At 44.9% G+C, this 18,497-nt stretch overlaps 1 protein-coding gene across 1 annotated transcript in view; it reads left to right on the forward strand.

Annotated features, from left to right (window-relative positions):
• The window catches only part of LOC115362621 (low-density lipoprotein receptor-related protein 1-like), a 97,349-nt gene that overhangs the window by 50,886 nt on the left and 27,966 nt on the right, over positions 1-18,497 (forward strand). The window contains exons 18-41 of the mRNA XM_030056607.1: positions 99-215; positions 349-429; positions 534-701; positions 2,753-2,935; positions 3,147-3,344; positions 3,535-3,780; positions 4,078-4,275; positions 5,610-5,814; positions 6,514-6,678; positions 6,980-7,224; positions 8,481-8,612; positions 9,533-9,760; positions 10,128-10,302; positions 11,567-11,661; positions 11,799-11,948; positions 12,102-12,242; positions 13,178-13,306; positions 13,391-13,522; positions 13,643-13,777; positions 13,924-14,053; positions 14,214-14,340; positions 15,070-15,221; positions 15,354-15,478; positions 15,634-16,008. Of these exons, the coding sequence (XP_029912467.1) occupies positions 99-215; positions 349-429; positions 534-701; positions 2,753-2,935; positions 3,147-3,344; positions 3,535-3,780; positions 4,078-4,275; positions 5,610-5,814; positions 6,514-6,678; positions 6,980-7,224; positions 8,481-8,612; positions 9,533-9,760; positions 10,128-10,302; positions 11,567-11,661; positions 11,799-11,948; positions 12,102-12,242; positions 13,178-13,306; positions 13,391-13,522; positions 13,643-13,777; positions 13,924-14,053; positions 14,214-14,340; positions 15,070-15,221; positions 15,354-15,478; positions 15,634-16,008 (4,032 nt within the window). The remainder of the gene's footprint in view (positions 1-98; positions 216-348; positions 430-533; positions 702-2,752; positions 2,936-3,146; positions 3,345-3,534; positions 3,781-4,077; positions 4,276-5,609; positions 5,815-6,513; positions 6,679-6,979; positions 7,225-8,480; positions 8,613-9,532; positions 9,761-10,127; positions 10,303-11,566; positions 11,662-11,798; positions 11,949-12,101; positions 12,243-13,177; positions 13,307-13,390; positions 13,523-13,642; positions 13,778-13,923; positions 14,054-14,213; positions 14,341-15,069; positions 15,222-15,353; positions 15,479-15,633; positions 16,009-18,497) is intronic.

The following is an 18,497-nucleotide window of genomic DNA, read 5'->3' on the forward strand; positions in this document are numbered from 1 at the left end:
CTGTTGTGTGGGAAACAATATTTTTTTAGTGTTTTTTTTTTTTTTTTCCGAACAAATTGAAGATTACAAATTGATTTTTATTTTTCTCTCTCCACCAGCTCGCACATGCCCACCCAACCAGTACCCGTGTGCCAGTGGCCGCTGCATCCCCATCTCCTGGACCTGTGACCTGGATGATGACTGTGGGGACCGCTCCGACGAGCCGGACTCCTGTGGTGCGTCTTTGCTCCTTCGCCGTACCTTCCTGCTGTCGCTTTTGTCTCAGTGGTCTGAATGGTCTCGTTAGACATGACAAGTGTTACCATGTTTATGTGATTATAAGCATCCTCTTCTGCTCCCTTCCCCCAGCCTACCCCACCTGCTTCCCTCTTACCCAGTTCACCTGTGCCAACGGCCGCTGCATCAACGTCAACTGGCGCTGTGACAACGGTGAGTGTCACTTCCTTCGCCCTCTATGAAAATGCATTGGAATCAGAAGCGAAAACTGACAGCAAAAATCCTCTGTGTTTGTGTTTGTGTGTACTTTTGTTCAGATAACGATTGTGGGGATAACAGTGATGAGGCAGGCTGCAGCCATTCCTGCTCCAGTGTCCAGTTCAAGTGTAACAGTGGCCGCTGCATCCCAGAGTACTGGACCTGCGACGGAGACAACGACTGTGGAGACTACAGCGATGAGACCCACGCCAACTGCACCAACCAGGGTGAGGAACAATGCATCACCAACCAGACTGACATGTTTCTGACAATTTTTTTTTTTTTTATTGCTGCAGTGTTTTCATCTTCTCCCTAAAAGCAAAACAGTAGACACAAGTTGTTGTGTCTCAAATCGCGCACTTCTGCACTTACACTTAGTATTTCGAGTGCATAAGTGCCTTCACACTGAAAATACTAACAAAATGAAGTGCACTACAAATACCCGGATGTCCACTCAAGGCGGTCAAAAAGTTGAGTGTGGAAGGATGGACACTTCTCACCCTAACGGCACCACTGACCGGAAGTACCTAGAAAAGCTGAGTTGACTTTTCGTTTTACGACTGTTAATATGTCACTTTATTAAGTTTTAATTTTTTTCAGGCGAGAAAGTAACTACGTAGATTCCAAATATGTGGTCAGTTTGTCCAAATAACGTCTGTTTTGAAAATTGCTTCGACGTTTTCGGATAACTCTCAAGCTAGCGATTGTGCAAAGTACAGTCACTTCCGGTTGTTTACAAAAATAAAACTCTAATACCTTAGAAGCAGTGGCGATGCTTTTATTTTGAAGATACGATGTGTATACGTCTACTTCTGGATAACTTTACCACCGAAAAGCAAAGGCGGCTCCGGTCGGCATCAGGCGGGCCGCACTAACGGAAGTGCGCGATTTGAGATACACCAACTAAGTTTGCACTGGATTTACATTTTTGCCAACTACCTGAGATTAGCCGCCATCACATCATGTGTGAATTGTATTTCACTGTGTCTATATGTTGCTGTTTGGAGGTGTACAGAGGTTGTCACAACAAAGAGTTCATCTAGCCTGTTTACCTATGCTCTGCATGCCTCCACCTGCCTAGTTAATGTTTAAAACAAATCCTCTGCGTTGCTATGCCCATGACATGTTAATGCTTTGTGATTAGCGGAGATTTGGGCCTGGTTTAAACAGAGCCACAGTCACCAGCGAAATTTTTCCTTGGCTTTGTGCTAACGGGACAGATAATTTGACACTGCTGCAGTGATGTTAATTTTCCTTTTGAGAGGTGAAAATAGGCTAGTGGCCTATTTTGGCTGTTGCGGGTGGTTCATAGTTGCGTTGGTTAACCATGATTGAGACAGAATTTGGCTGTGGCTGTGTAGAGGTCAGATGAGGCCAGGCGTGTTGGCTGTCCCATTGAGATCCTGTTAGCCTTCTCCTTCCTGTGCCTCACATGTGGCTCTGTCCTCTGCTTTTGATTAGGTCTCAAAAAGAGCATAATTGCTTTGCACTTGGCCTGTCTTCCCTGAAATGGGTGGTGTGTGTGTGTATAAATGCAGAAACATATGCACTGCTGTATACTGTGTGTGTTCTGGTGGTGTACATAGGCTACTGCTTGATCAAGGCAGGTTTTCAGCCCATGCCTGTCGAGACGCAGCATGCAACACTGGACCCAGCGTGACCTGTTGGTCTAATGAGCAATCTGTGTCCTGAGTGAATGTCTGTTCCTGTGCTTTTGTGTGTGTGTGTGTGTGTGTGTGTGTGTGTGTGTGTGTGTGTGTGTGTGTGTGTGTGTGTGTGTGTGTGTTTGTGGACACACAGGGCCTTCCGTCTGGAAGTCATTAGCTGCAGAGAAAAAGCAATGCTATTGCCCTCTCTTCCCACATATTGTATTCCTGTGTTGAAAAGTTCCAGGCCCGTTTCCTGCTTTAGCCATGCCAAGCAGCGACCTTTGCCATGACGGGATGTCATTATACCACATCCTCAGTTGTGCTTTTAATCTGCTTGTGACATCAGTCAAAGAGCTGTGTCGATGACAAAATAGGTTGCCTGTCATTATTGCTTTACTTGGCCATGCATCAGGTAGTTTAAGTAACAGCTGAAGACTAGAATGGTCTATTCTTTCTCCTGTAAGAGTTCCTCTTAGTTTTTGGCTAACTGTGTGCAGTCTGTTGCATTGCTGTTGTAATTCTCTCTGCCTGTAACCAATCAGTTTTTTTTGGTTGCTCACAGAAACTTGTGTTTTCTTGTTCCTCTGACATTAGTTAAACTGTGCTTTCTCTTATTGTTTTCTCTGCAGCTACTCGTCCTCCAGGCGGGTGCCATGTAGATGAGTTCCAGTGTAGGATGGACGGCCTTTGCATTCCCATGCGCTGGCGCTGTGACGGGGACACAGACTGTATGGACCTGAGCGATGAGAACAACTGCGAAGGCGTCACCCACATGTGTGACCCGGCCGTCAAATTCAGCTGCAGAGACTCTGGTGAGGCTGTTCTCATCAGATCAAAATACAATGACAGTGCAGGCTAGAGCTGCACAGAATGCTGTCATGTTTGCATACAAAATTATTCTGGGAGATGGGGACAAATAAATTAAAGAGGTAATTGCTGTTTAAAAACAGCTTGTGAATATGACTTTGAGATGCAATTCTTAAGGGACACATGCTGAAGGTTGGTATCATGTTGTCCTGCCAGCTCGCTGTATCAGCAAGGCCTGGGTGTGTGATGGTGACAGTGACTGTGAGGATAATTCAGATGAGGACAACTGCGAGGCATTGGTGTGCAAATTGTCTCACCACGTGTGTGCTACCAACGACTCCATCTGTCTGCCTGCTGAGAAGCTCTGCGATGGCACTGACGATTGTCCAGACGGCTCTGACGAGAAACTTTGTGGTAAAGCAGCTTTACAGAGCCTCACATATCGCTCTCAATCTCATTTCCTTCATTTCCTTCCTCAAACCGTGTTCTTTTGCCACGCACCCTCTATGATGACATTTGAAACATAACAAGCTGAATGAGCCCCTCATAACTCTCTTGCCTCTGCTTTATTTCAACCCTTTCCCACTCTGTCTCTTCTCCACAGACCTGTGTGCACTTGACAATGGTGGCTGTAGCCACAACTGCAGCATCATCCCCGGAGAGGGTTTCATGTGCTCCTGCCCCCTGGGCATGGAGCTGGGAGCCGACAACAAGACCTGTCAGATCCAGAGCTTCTGCGCCAAACACCTCAAGTGTAGCCAGAAGTGTGAACAGGAGAAGGCCAGCGTCAAGTGCTCTTGCTATGAAGGCTGGGAGCTGGAATCTGACATGGAGAGCTGCAAGAGCACTGGTGAGGAAAAGGGCTATGGGATTATACATTTTGAGCTCTGGATATGAAACAAGGGGCCTTTTGGATGTAAGATGCAGAAATTAGAATTCTAAAATATTTATTTTTAACTGAAAGTGGCCATTCAGTGTTTTTTTTGTTTTTTTTTTTATGTAAATGTTACGAAAGCTGAAAGGGACAGAAGGGGGGAAGACATCACAGAGAAAGTTCTGGCAGGATTTGATCTTAGAGCAGCAGGGGTTCATGTGCTGAGAGATTGAAACACTAAAACAACTCAGTGCACAATTTATTTGTCCTCAGATCCGTTCAAGCCCTTCATCATCTTCTCCAACCGCCATGAGATCAGGAGAATTGAACTCCACAAAGGGGAATTCAGCGTGCTCGTACCAGGCCTGAGGAACACCATTGCCTTGGACTTCCACCTCAACCAGAGCACTCTGTACTGGACTGACGTGGTGGAGGACAAGATCTACCGTGGGAAACTATCCGAAAATGGAGGTGTGACAGCTAGCTAGTGACAGCTTCCTGTAATTGCAGGTTATGTAGAGGAATACACTTGGGTAGAGGCGTCTATCATTTCATTTAACAATCATTTAGTGCCACCTTGTTGTTTGTAATTTTTTAAGTAAAGTGCATTGGTTAATGTGAGCCAAAAAAAGCATCTTGATGTTTTTGACTGCATGAAAGAAAGTATGCTATGACTGATCAAATATACTAGAAATATTTTTCGGAGGTAAATGCTTTTTGAAAAGCATTTGTGGTCAGCAGCGGGTTTTAGTGACCCTGACTAAATCTCCCTAGTCATGGCTGGCCTTTCCGGCTCTAAAACCCCAGGTCTCCTTGCCAATCAAGGTTGTGTTCCCAGCACAGCACTTAGGGGGCACACGGAAGGCTTTGTCTCTTCCCATTTGTCTCAGCACTCACAGTGCGTGACTGCAGCCAGAACAGAGATGTAGCGTAGGAGGCACAACACTGCAGTTCTAGTTCCCAGCCATCCAACTCCACCATAAAAACAGGGCTCCTCAGCAGAGACACTGCGCCCAACTCATAGATCAGCTCCTGCTGCTTCTTATTGAAAACGCTTCTGTATCTTCAGTGCTGTGGGCATACACAGGGGGCAGACGGCTGCCAACATCTTAAGAAAGACACCCCCCCCAACACAAAACAAAACAAAACAAAAAAAAAAAAAAAAAATCAGCAGCCCTGACTACAGCATTCCAATAAGCAAACTGTGAAGAGTGCCTATCCCTCTCCCTCTAATTACTGCTGGAAGGCCTTGTGAAGAACTTGTCTGATTCTCCTCAGCCAGAGATGATCACACACTTGGGTTTGGTCTTAGTTTGCATGAGCGCCAGTTGTTTCTGGGAAATAGGAGAGACAGAGGAGGAGAGAGAGAAAAAGAGAGAGAAGAGGAGAGAGAGACAGAAGGAGAGAGAGAGAGAGAGAGAGAGAGAGAGAGCTGGTGTTACAGAGGCTTGTTTTCTAAGAAGTGGGGCATAGGGGTTGTGAAGATAGCGCTGGTGGAAGAAACCACGCTGACAGGCACAGCAGTGTGTGCCATGTTCTGACAGACTCCATAGGCATAAAGAATTCTTAACAATTCAGTGTTTGTTCGGGGTTTGTTGCAATGAAACATGTGTTGTGCTGCCTGGAGATTTGCTCATGCTGATGAATATGGCATGAGCCGGGGTATTAGAACACCACGTACTATCACTCTCAATCCACTTTTCGGTAACTAGAGAACACATTAAATAGTCAAACGTGTAAGAAACAATCACTCAAATCAGGGACACCCTCTACATTGTGACTTTCTTTCTCTCTCTCTCTCTCAGCCCTGACCAGTTTCGAGGTGGTGATCCAGTACGGACTGGCTACCCCCGAGGGCCTGGCTGTGGATTGGATAGCAGGGAACATCTACTGGGTGGAGAGCAACCTGGACCAGATCGAGGTGGCCAAGCTGGATGGGACCATGAGAACCACCCTGCTGGCTGGAGAGGTGGAGCACCCCCGAGCCATCGCCCTGGACCCACGTGATGGGTAAGAAGCAGATCTAGAAGTCAACTCTCTCACTTTAAAAGTTTACAGTCTTATTACTTATTTTTTCAATGAATTTTCAATTATTCTGTCTTGATTTAACCCCCCTGTTATGTTCACATTTTCTAACATCTTTTATGTTTGGGGTCAAGTGTTACCAAAGTTCATGTGTCAGGTACTTTATATTTCTTTGTTGACGACCTAAATAGCCCTTTAAATAAAACATAACTCCCCTCCACCCCCACTTATACATCCAGTATTCCTATTACGTGACTATGGAAAAATATGCAAATCACCATAAAATCTTACTGATTGACCTAAAATTGGAAAGAAATATTAATTTTTAGTGTTTTAATGGTACAGGTTTTTGTTATTTATAACCGATGCGTTACAAAGTGTGTACAGGACATTGAAAACATATCATCATGTGAATTTCATGTTTACCTGGTAGTACCCATTAAATTAGGAAAACTCATTAAATATGAAGCAAAAAAAATGATGTTAATAATTTATTTAGAGATCTTAAACATTGGCTGGGGTCAAATTGATGCCAAATATAATAGGAGGGTTAACATGGTGCTCTGCATAAGATCATAGTCCCTCTTTTCTATGAATTGGACGTCATATCAAGTAATGCCAGGTGATACCTTGCACAATTGTTCAGTGATGACAATATTCACATCCATTGTTTTCTGCTGGCAGTATCCTCTTCTGGACCGACTGGGATGCCAGTCTGCCCAGGATTGAGGCGGCGTCGATGAGTGGGGAAGGCAGGCGCACCATCCACAGGGAGACAGGCAGCGGTGGCTGGCCCAACGGACTCACTGTTGACTACATGGAGAGACGCATTGTGTGGATTGATGCCAGGTACCATTTGCCATTAGTCACTGAAACAATATTCAGAGTGCTCTCATTGCACTGCTCCCACCCACTCACTCACGCACGCATGCACTCATTACCTCACCCACTCTCTCACTCTCTCCCAGCGCTTACCATTGTACATTGTTCACTCAAACATGTAGATGTGCGTCGTTTATGTAAAGTAACAAGCATAGCACCAGCTCATAGTACACATTAACATGATCTGACACACTGACTTTAGCCTGTGTGTACATGACGATCGCTATACTTACTGTATCTCTACCCTGCTACTTCCTTCCTTCCCCAGGTCGGATGCTATCTACTCTGCTCTCTACGATGGTTCTGGGCTGATTGAAGTTTTGCGGGGTCATGAGTACCTGTCCCACCCCTTTGCCGTCACAATGTATGGAGGTGAAGTCTACTGGACTGACTGGAGGACCAACACGCTGGCCAAAGCCAACAAATGGACAGGAAGCAATGTCACTGTGGTCCAGCGCACCAACACACAGCCTTTTGACCTGCAGGTTTACCACCCATCCAGACAGCCCCAAGGTAGGCTTCACATGCACACATGGTCATAGGGAAATGCACACACACCTTCCTCTATCTGTCAACATGCCTGGCTGATTTGGGCGTAGTGCTTTAATGCCAGCAGTGAAGAGCTCACAGTTCACTGCTGCCCGTGTAGATTCACAGCTCCAATTCCCCAAAGACAGCTGACCTTTTAGAGCTGTGAGACGTGTTGGCTCCTCACACCGGCAACAATTTGGACACCTCCCGCTGCCTTGTTGATCAAAAGGCCACCTCACTGTTTGGCATATCCCAGTAGTTGGGTAAGAAACAACCCCTCCCCCTGTGGCTTAAATGTCATGTGTTGATCTCACAGGCACGCATATGATTGACAAGATGGCAGTAAGATTGTCACAACTGTTTTGCAGCGTGCTATCACATTGGACTGTCACCTTGATGTTTATTAGCCAATGGCTACGGGGTCCCAAGGGTGCGTGGGCAGCAGAGAGGCAGTGAGGATTGTGATTGGAGGCAGTAAAAGAGAGATCTCACGGCCCTATTGATTGACAGCTCCAGCCAGTTCCCATGACAGTGACAAGGGAACAAACTGTGTCTGACAAGTCTAGTAGACTGAGTCTTTCTAACACACCACCTAGCTCTGACTCTCCATCAGTGTCCATTTATGGACAGGTCCAGTACATCCTGTGAAAATGCAACAATCATCATTTAATTTATTGGGATTGTGATGAAATGCATTCTCATGTTACACCACTGGCTTGTATAGGAATGTATTCTCTTTTTTTTTCTAAGATTGTGGAAAAGGTTCTTGATAATTCAGTGCAATCTGCCGTTTGTAATATACTGTGAGCCCCAGAGCAGCAGTTCTCAACTGGTGTTTCCTCCGGTTCCACATTTGTCCTTAGTCCGCTCATCAGCGGACTAAGGAGCCATTCAGTTTGATTTAGCAAAATGAAAAGATGTTTGTGAACCCTCTGAAAGCAAAATGAAATACTCTTTAGTTCTTTCAAAAATGTTTCAGAAACCTGACTTTGCATTCAGTTGCTGCATAATTTTCACTTTGTTCTTTGCCAATTTGTAATGATTTAGATTTATTTACACTCTTGTTGTATTTACATTTGATCAAATATTTTATGTATATTTTTGATGTATAGCTTTAAAAAAACATGAATCTGTGCTGGAAACCGGTAATTCAATATAAAAGCAGTCCAGTTGGAGTACGACCCGCCCGTTGAAAATCACCGCCTGAAAGAAAACGGCTCTGTCTCTCGCTCTCACAGCTCCCAACCCGTGTGCCACCAGTGACGGGAAGGGCCCCTGCTCCCACCTGTGTCTCATCAACTTCAACCAGACGTTCTCCTGTGCCTGCCCTCACCTCATGAAGCTGCAGCCTGACAAGCGCACTTGCAAAGGTAAGGACACAGCAGATACTGACACACACACACACACACACACACACGCATGCACATTACACAGAGCTGTCATACGTAATCCATGTTACCGAAGAGCAAGGGGCTGGCTCTTTCTTCCTGAAATCTTCCCTCAGGAGTCGTCTCGTCTCTTGCTGTCATCTCTCGTGAAAGATTTGATTGCATCCCCTGTGTTTGTGCCATACAGCCCCCTTTCATTTGATCCCTATTTCATTCCGTATCAAAGATTGTCAGAAGCGATATCAGCTAAAATCTTTGTTTATTGCAGTGTGATTTCACGACTGCGGTTCATGATGGTTTTAGAGGGTTAGCTTTGGGAATTGGTGCGTGCGCGTGTGTGTGTGTGTGTGTGCTCTCGTCCTCATATAACAATCTAGATGTTTAGCATTCTGCAGTACAATCCTCATTTCTGCAGTGTAGATGTGAGGATAATTGGATCAGAGGGCCTCTGATGCCTTCCTCATTAACATGGGCAGTGTCGGGGCGTAGAATAAACCCCCAGCCAAACCGGGGTTCTCTCTCAGCTGATTCGCATTCACCGCTCAAAAACTGAGAGTAAAACGGGTCTGTGAATTCTTCATCAGCCTGTTTGCACTGTAGAGCCTTCTGTTTCAGCACTTGGCCTCATTACAGAACCTCTCATAGGCCTAAGAATTACTTGTAGCAGGTGTTTGTCTTTGAAACATGAAACAGTATTTGTAGAGTGCCTAATATTCCCTCCGGCGATGAGAAGTTGTATTTCAACACTTGATTAAAAAATTAATGTTTGCTGTCCACCTCCTTCTCTCTTTCTTTATCTCCTTCTTCTCAATTGTACTGAAATGTTTCTTTTGTTAATAAAAAAAGTTGAAATTTAGTGCTCTTACTGTCCTTGTTTGTGACTGCTGTCTTCCCCTCTCCAGAGTCCCGCAAGTTCCTCCTTTATGCTCGTCAGATCGAGATACGGGGAGTGGACATCGACAACCCTTACTACAACTACATCATCTCCTTCACCGTGCCGGACATCGACAACGTGACGGTGGTGGACTACGACGCCGTGGAGCATCGCATTTACTGGTCAGACGTCCGCACCCAGACCATCAAGAGAGCTTTCATCAACGGCACCGGCGTGGAGACCGTTGTGTCTGCCGGTGAGAGCGATCCCGGCAATGATATGGCATCTGTTCACTATTAACACCTCTGCTGCTGTGAATAACATTATTACTCCAGTTTTAATACATTCTGTTTGTTTTAATATTCCAATGCGAAATTTACATTTACTTTAATGACGCGTTTGAACATGTTTTCAGCATAAAAGCTGTTCAAATCCCACTCTACAGCTTGATAATCAATAAGAATGATAATATGAAAGTAGGATTTTGTTGTTTTTGGCTGCAGTGATAGTGTTTGCTTTTTGGAAATGCTAGATTTTCACTCAAGAATAATAGTAAGAATAATGACCCTAACCTTTTTTTTTTTTTTTTTTTTTTTTTAAATCATGGCTCTACCATTTCCCAGACCTCCCCAATGCCCATGGGCTGGCAGTCGACTGGGTGTCCAGGAATCTCTTCTGGACCAGCTACGATGCCAATAAGAAGCAGATCAATGTGGCCAGACTGGACGGCTCTTTCAAGAATGCTGTCATCCAGGGGCTGGACAAGCCCCACTGTCTGGTGCTGCACCCTCTCCTGGGGTGAGATTTATCTCCAGTTATTTAGGGTTTTGTTCGATTCCAGGCACTGAACCCCCGTTCTTACTGTATGATCATCTCAATTTGCCAGTAAAAACATAATACTAATAACAATACTGCTACTACTACTAATAATAATAACTTTTATTTGTATAGTGATTTTATTAGTACTCAAAGACACTTTAAATTAAAAAGAGATAAAATTACATGTTTTGAACAATACTACAACAAAATTAAGTAGATAAAATTAAAACAAGTAGAGAATCTAACAACAATGACCGTAGGATAGACTGCATGTTTTCACATTTGGTCTGAATAATGTGAAGGTGTCAGCGAGGGCAAGTTAGGACAGGGCTCCTCAAAGTCCACACCCTGCTCTGCAACCCAGCCCGTACAGTACCTCATGTTATGAATACAAAAAAACATTATGATGTGTAATGTTTTCTATTTTGTGTGTTGTAGCCACTGACTTTACACATTAACTTCACACCGGAGAATTTGGGGGTTTTGCAAAGCTTTTATTGCACGTATGGTACTGCAACAAGTAGAGCTGTCAACAACTTGACTAATGCTGTTTTCAATTCATCCGGTTCACTGTCTCTCCTCTGCTCCGCTCCGTGTGTGTGTGTGTGTGTGTGTGTGTGTGTGTGTGTGTGGTGCTGAGCCTTGCCTTCATTGAAACACAGAGCAGAAGAGAGGAGAGATCATAAATGACAATTGGTGATAACAAAATTTTGTTATCGCCAATCCTTCCGGACCTCTAACCTTGAATAAAAATCAGATGTGGACCTTCGAGTAATAAGTTGGAGAACTCCTGAGTTAGGAGAAGAAACACTGATAAAATCATTGCCATCGTTATGTATTGGTGGCAGATTTCACTCACGACAAATGAGGAACATACCAGAAATCTGACATCTCTCTAAAATTATCAATTCTGATGTCCTACTGGAAATGAGAGGAAGGTGTGGTAATGTGGTAATATAATGACTGTGTGACTTTGTCCAGTCATGGATATTGCAGGAGGAAGTTGCGGTCCTACTGAGGTCCTAACCTCGGTGCACTTTGAGTCAGGAAGTGTGGCTGTAGCAATATACAAAGGAGAACGGCCGGTCTAACCCAGCTCTGGCTTTCTGCTTTCTCATGTGCAAGTCAGCTGAGGAGCCCCCCTCTTTTTCTTTTGGCGAGAACACAGAAGTGGGATTTTGGCTTTTCATTAACATCCTTTTTTCTTGTGGCGCTAATCTTGCATGCCATATCCCCCAATCAGGAAGCTCTACTGGACAGATGGGGACAACATTAGCATGGCTAACATGGACGGTAGCAATCGCACCACACTCTTCACCAATCAGAAAGCACCAGTAGGTGAGTGGTTGAACCCTTACCTCTGCAAATGTGAAAGATTCACTGTCAAATAATACTGAATATCTATTAAAATGTAAAGCTAGGGCGTGGAGTGAGCAATTTACCTTTTTATTTACCTTTTTATTCCTAATACACAGGCCTTTCTATTGACTACGAAAATGAGCAACTCTACTGGATCAGCTCAGGCAACAGCACCATCAGCCGCTGTAAGCTGGATGGGTCTAAGCTGGAGATCCTGGAGGGGGTTAAAGGCAAACTGACAAAAGCTACTGCACTGGCTATCATGGGTAAGGAGGACGTGATTGGCATGATAAGAGTTAGTTGTGTCTTTGAGAAAATTTGATAACATTGTGCTCCTGTTAAGGGACACTGGATGTTCACTTAAATCTGAAAATCAGATGTAGATAATCACACAAAAGATAACATTTCTCTGGCTGCAGGAGATAAGCTGTGGTGGGCAGACCAGGGAACTGACCAGATAGGAACCTGTGACAAGAAGGACGGTGGTAACTGGAAGGTTCTGCGAAACAACACCTCCCCCATGATGCACATGAGGATATATGATGAGGATGTGCAAAAAGGTAAACTAAGGCTTGTCTGCTATGTTAATTTATTTATTTATTTTATTTTATTCAATTTATAAAGGACAGTGTGCACTTTCATTAGCTATTCAAGGAATAAAAAGATGAGTGCACCAGATTTAGCAAGAAAGCTAATTTCCATCTGTAGTCCTTACAAATAACATTAAAACAATCAACACAGTAAAACAAACATTAAAATTATCAACACAGTAAAACAAACATTAAGACAAACAGACCTGCACCTCTACCTCACATACCAATACACACAACATAAACACTACAGGCAGGCCATACAAACATAAATAAACAACCTAACCATTCCTAATGTAAAGTGCAGTGTAAAAAATGCCAGTTAGGTAGTAGAAATTATTATTGTATACTTAAAGTGCCAATGTAGAATACTGTAAACCTATTAGCATTACGATGTAAAGTGCCATTGCAGAATATTAAAGACATGAGGTTATTGGTATCATCAAATGTGATTGCAGATATTTTAAATACCAACCATGGTAACTACAGATTTACAATGAGGAAATACCAACAATGGTAATGTTATTTTATATTCAGTGGAATTCAGTGTTTCTTAGAGGTTGGTCACACAGCATTTGCATGTACATTTCATTGCTTGTTTTAGCCTGTTTAGGTGCCAAATAGGTGAGGTGGTGAGGTGCCATGCATAAAAAAAAATGAATGGCAACAAATCCAGACAGTAACAGGGTAGTGCTCGAAGCCTTGGGAAGTAAATTTACAATACTTTTCTGTGATTGCTGGCTTACTTGACTCGGCTGTAATGGACCCGATGCTGATATAAAACCCATCGATTTTGTGCTCCATGACGGCTACAACAAGCAAAGAAACAAGAGCTTGCTTGCAAATCACTCAGGAACGATTTCCGTTGGGTCTGCACTCTATTTATCCTCTATTGTTTTCTGTAGCGGGTGTCAACCTGTGCAGCAACAACAACGGAGACTGCTCCCAGCTGTGTCTGCCCACCTCGCCTACCACCAGGGCCTGCATGTGTACCGCCGGATACAGCCTCAAGTCGGGACAGCAGTCTTGTGAGGGTAAGACGATGCCTCTGCTTCACAGTTACCGTCTCAGTCCCATTTCATCCTACTGCAAAAAGCTGTTTCATTGTCTCTGTGCAGGTATGGGCTCTTTCCTGCTTTACTCTGTCCATGAGGGAATCAGAGGGATTCCACTGGACCCGGCAGACAAGTCTGATGCTCTGGTGCCCGTGTCTGGCACCTCTCTGGCCGTGGGCATTGACTTCCACGCTGGTGAGTGACAGTGAGGCGCAACGGTAACAAGATGGCCCGACTTGAGTGGCGTTTTAAAGCCGTCGTTATTCCAGCGAAGCATTATTTATAGGAAGACGCTAATGGCCTCCACCTTTTCAGAGAACGACACCATCTACTGGGTGGATATGGGCCTGAGCACCATCAGCAGGGCGAAGAGAGATCAGACGTGGAGAGAAGACGTGGTCACGAATGGCATCGGCAGGGTGGAGGGCATCACGGTTGACTGGATAGCAGGTCTAGTCAAAAAATATTTGAAATTACACATTAATGCTGTCCAACGTGTGCACATTCTGTGTAGCTGCTGCTGATGCGTGTACAAAACATCGATTTAAAAAAAAAAAAAAAACACTTAAGTGATTTGCATCCCTCTTCTTTTATAGGAAATATTTACTGGACTGACCAGGGTTTTGATGTGATCGAAGTGGCCAGACTGAATGGCTCCTTCCGCTATGTGGTCATTTCCCAGGGCCTGGACAAACCCCGTGCCATCACTGTCCATCCGGTGAAAGGGTAAGGCTCCTGGTTGAGGGTTGAATTCCACCGACTGTATCGGTGTCGTGACAAGCAAACCAAATTTCAGCTTTTTTTTTTTTTTGTTTGTTTGTTTGTTTGCTCGCTCCTCCTGAATTTTATTTTTAAACCGCCTCCTCTTGCCTGTCCCTGTGTGCAGGTATTTGTTCTGGACAGAATGGGGTCAGTATCCTCGCATTGAGCGCTCTCGGTTGGATGGCACCCAGAGGTTGGTCATGGTCAATGTCAGCATCAGCTGGCCCAACGGCATCTCCATTGACTACCAGGTTTGAACCACAACTGACAGACCTTTGTATACACATGTGTCAGCATTAGAATGTAATATTTAACATGTCTAATTTAAATCAGTATACTGATCTTAAGTACAGGCCTATACTGTATTAAGTGATTGCATAGAAGTAGCATTATCCAAAGGAAGAAATCTGGCCTTTTAACATGTTAGTTCTTTTTGTTGTCTATCAATCTACCTATTGATAAAAGCCACCGTTTATTTTTGAAATACTTCAAGTGAGCATGTGTTTTCATCGGCTGTGCTATGATTTTTAAGTGCACGCTCACCTATTGCACACCATCTAAGTCTGGGAAGAGAGACCTTTCCACAGGGAAAGTAATCCATGTTATTTTTGTATCACATTCGATGTTAAACATGGAAACTGCCAAACTATTTAACATTTATCTTTAGGGCTGCCACATGTTGAAATGTTGCTAAGTCAAGGCACCTATAATCACTCAGCACAGTGTATGTTAAAATGGTAGCTTGGAAATACATAGCAAACAATCCACTGGGGACACTTGAATGATTTTAATGTCTGTGCTCTCCAGATTTACAAGGTAAAGTGACCAATGGGCCAGTCCCCCCCCCAAAAAAACTTGCTGTATTGCTTTAAAGTTATTTTTCAGGATGTTACTTAGCTTGTTTTTGTCTCATTTACATTCTGAAGTTAGGACATTCTGTGAAAAATCAACGCTGTTTGATTTCTGGCTTGTGTGCGCAGGAGGGTCTGCTGTACTGGTGCGACGCCAGGACCGACAAGATTGAGCGTATCAACCTGGAAACCGGAGAGAACAGGGAACTGGTGCTGGCCAACAACAACATGGATATGTTTGCTGTGTCTGTCTTTGAGGAATATATCTACTGGAGTGATAGGTCAGCTGTGCTTTATGCATTACTTTAGCTCTCCGTCCTTAATCTCTAAATGCATGACAGCATGTGGATGACTTATAAGATTTAATTCTGTATTGTGCTGTAAAATGGCTGAAAATGTTCTCTTTTTTCCAGGACTCATGCCAATGGCTCCATCAAGAGAGGCAGCAAAGACAATGCTACAGACTCCGTCCAACTCAGGACTGGCATCGGTGTGCAGCTGAAAGACATCAAGGTTTTCAACAGAGCCAGGCAGCAAGGTAGACACACACACACACACACACACACACACATTTGAAAACTTTCACCACCCAACTTAATCACCACCCCAGAAAGGAGCAAAAACCAGTGTTTAACCAAGCTCATTATTTGTTTAACAACACAGCACATAAAAAAAGTGTCACATTGTCTCCAGGCACCAACGTCTGCAAAGACAACAACGGTGGCTGTGAACAGCTGTGTCTTTACCGTGGCAACGGCGAGCGCACCTGCGCCTGTGCCCATGGCATGCTGGCCGAGGACAACAGCAGTTGCCGCGATTATGACGGCTACCTGCTGTACTCGGAGCGCACCATTCTGAAGAGCATCCACCTGTCGGACGAAACCAACCTGAACGCTCCAATCAAGCCCTTCGAAGACCAGGACCACATGAAGAACGTCATCGCCCTCAGCTTTGACTATCATGGAGGCGGAGGGAAGGGAGCCAACCGCATCTTCTTCAGCGACATCCACTTTGGCAACATCCAGCAGATCAACGATGATGGCACCGACCGCAAAATTGTGGTGGACAGTGAGTATCGAGCCATCAGTCACACGGCATGAGGGCAGTAGATAATCCACAGAGCTCCAAAAAGAAATGCAGCTGTGTGACAACTCATCACTGCACCACTTCACTCCACTTAAACATGTTTATTCCTTTCTCTCTTGTGTACTTCAGCAGCGTTGGCTGGAGGTGCTGTTTTTTTTTTGTTTTTTTTTAAAATCTTATCCATTAATAGTGTTGTCCTCTCTCTTTTTCTAAGCTACAAACAAACCATCATCACACAGGTTGACAACACATAGACTCTTGAGTGAACCACTGTAATTAATACACAGCTGGAGCCTCTCAACTAGAGGAGAGCAACACTTAACGAACACACACACACACACATACACACACACACTTACGCACACACACACACACAGGCTCTCTCAGTGCTTTTTGCTTGTTTTCTCTCTGCAGTGTCTTTTAAATCTCACTCTCTTTAATGATTCAACAGCAGGTTCTTGAACCCCATCCAAAAAAGCATTGCATTTAAAAGCCTGGGACCAAAACGTCTTAGCAAGCGATATTTAAAAACCTTAAATCTTTGAAAGACAGAGAAACGAGGAAAGCATGTGGGGTTATTGTGTTTATTGATCTTACATCGAGATTAGGATTTAGAACAAATCTTCTCAAAACGATGCCTAGTTTTTCTCTCCGGTTCTCTCAGTCAGTTTCCATCCCCCAAGTTCAGTATTTATTCCAGTGGGGAAAAAAGTATTAAACAGAGTGCACAAAGTTTAGAAGAGTGTATTTGTTCCAGGAGGATGTGAGTAACCAAGGTAGCACTGCCTCCCCAGTGGCCTTACAGTCATTCCTGCCCCCTCTCTGAGGTTGTGTCCAGCTCAAAGGGCTGGACCATATCCCTGCCCAGCAGATGAGGGCATCCGATCAGACAGCTTTTGCACCAGGCCCAGCGCTCCCTCAGCAGCTCCAGTAAATCCCGCCTAAACTTTTGGGACATAAAGACATAGAGAACGGGGTTTACTACTGCTGCTGAGGATGCCAACAGCCTGGCCAGGATGGCGATGGAACGGTAACCAGGGGTGCCCGCTATGGTCCCTCCTATGAAGGAGAACATTAGAGCGTAAGAGGGCAGCCAGAGGAGAGTGAACACCAGGACGAGGAGAGCCGAAGTCTGAGTGACCTGGCTCTGGTAGCGCTCCAGCTGGGGGGCGGTGGCCAGCAGCCGTGTGTGGCCGAGGAAACAGTAGATCTTGGCATACATCAGTACAATGACGCCCAGCGGTAGGGCGAAGGCGAAAAAGAAGAGGGCGATGCTGTAGACTAGCTGGCTGAAGTCAGACAGGAAGGCAAAGCATTGCACAGCGCTGGACACACTGACTGTGCGGATGGCAAACTGGGGAGCTGCCAGAGCTGAGGCAGGGACCCACAGCAGCGCTACAGTCAGCTTTATGCGCCGGTTCATTCGAGAACGGTAGGCCCAGGTGGGGTGCACCACTGTCAGGTAGCGTGTCACGGCCAAAGCTGCCAGGGTGAAGACGGAAGCGGCCGAGCAGGCCACACCCAGGAAGCTGATCGCTTTACACAGGAAGCTGCCGAAAGGCCAGAAGCCCAGGGCGATGGCAGAGGTGTGGAAAGGCAGGCAGAGCAGCAGCAGCAGGTCAGCGGCACTCAGAGCCAGCAGTAGTGTGTCTGTGCCATGGGGAGGCTGACCATCTTTCCGCCTCCTACTTGACAGGATGGTGATCACCAAGGAGTGACCCACTAGGCCAGTCACCAGAATCACCCCGTCCAGGGTGGGCACCAAGGCTTTCACCAGGGTCTCATCCGCCCTGGTGACTGGGCCGCGGCCGCTCCAGTTTACTTGCTGCTCCTGCAGATTCTCCATGCATTCACAAGAAAGGGCTTTGTAATAGTTAATCTAATTGTGTGTTAATTTAGGGCATCAGAGCAACGCGTTCACTCAGTCTCTTGATGATGCAACCTCTTGCCTCCAGCTCATCTTTCAAGCTGCATTACTCACAAGCATGATCAAACTCCATTAAGACAGCTAGCACTTTCTTAATGACGGCAATTAGATGAGCAGTTAAGATCGCCCTGGTCATTTGACTTCCTCATTGACCGACATCTATAATCTGTACCCTTCTTGTACATGTTCTTGTATATTTGCAGTTGTTTGTGTGTTGTGTTGTAAATATAACCTGTATAAAATTACACTATGACCTGGTAGGAATTAATTTTTGGCTCGAGAGAGAGAGAGAGAGAAAATCTGATTCTGGAGCTTCACATGCACCCCTGCTGGTCTCTGATTGAATCCCACCAAAACTTTCCCTTCTGTGTCTGTCCAGCACTGTCTCTGTCTATCTGCTTGCCAACTGAATAGATGAAAAATACCAATGGTGAGTGAACTGCCCGCTCTCCTTTTTAGGAAAAAAAACAGAACATGTTTTCACAAAAATCTCTCCTCGGAATGACTTGCAGTTATCCAGCTTTAGTCACAGAAAAAAAAAAAA

This window comes from Myripristis murdjan, chromosome 7 (genome assembly GCF_902150065.1).
Source record: "Myripristis murdjan chromosome 7, fMyrMur1.1, whole genome shotgun sequence".
In the NCBI taxonomy this organism is placed as follows: Eukaryota; Metazoa; Chordata; class Actinopteri; order Holocentriformes; family Holocentridae; genus Myripristis; species Myripristis murdjan.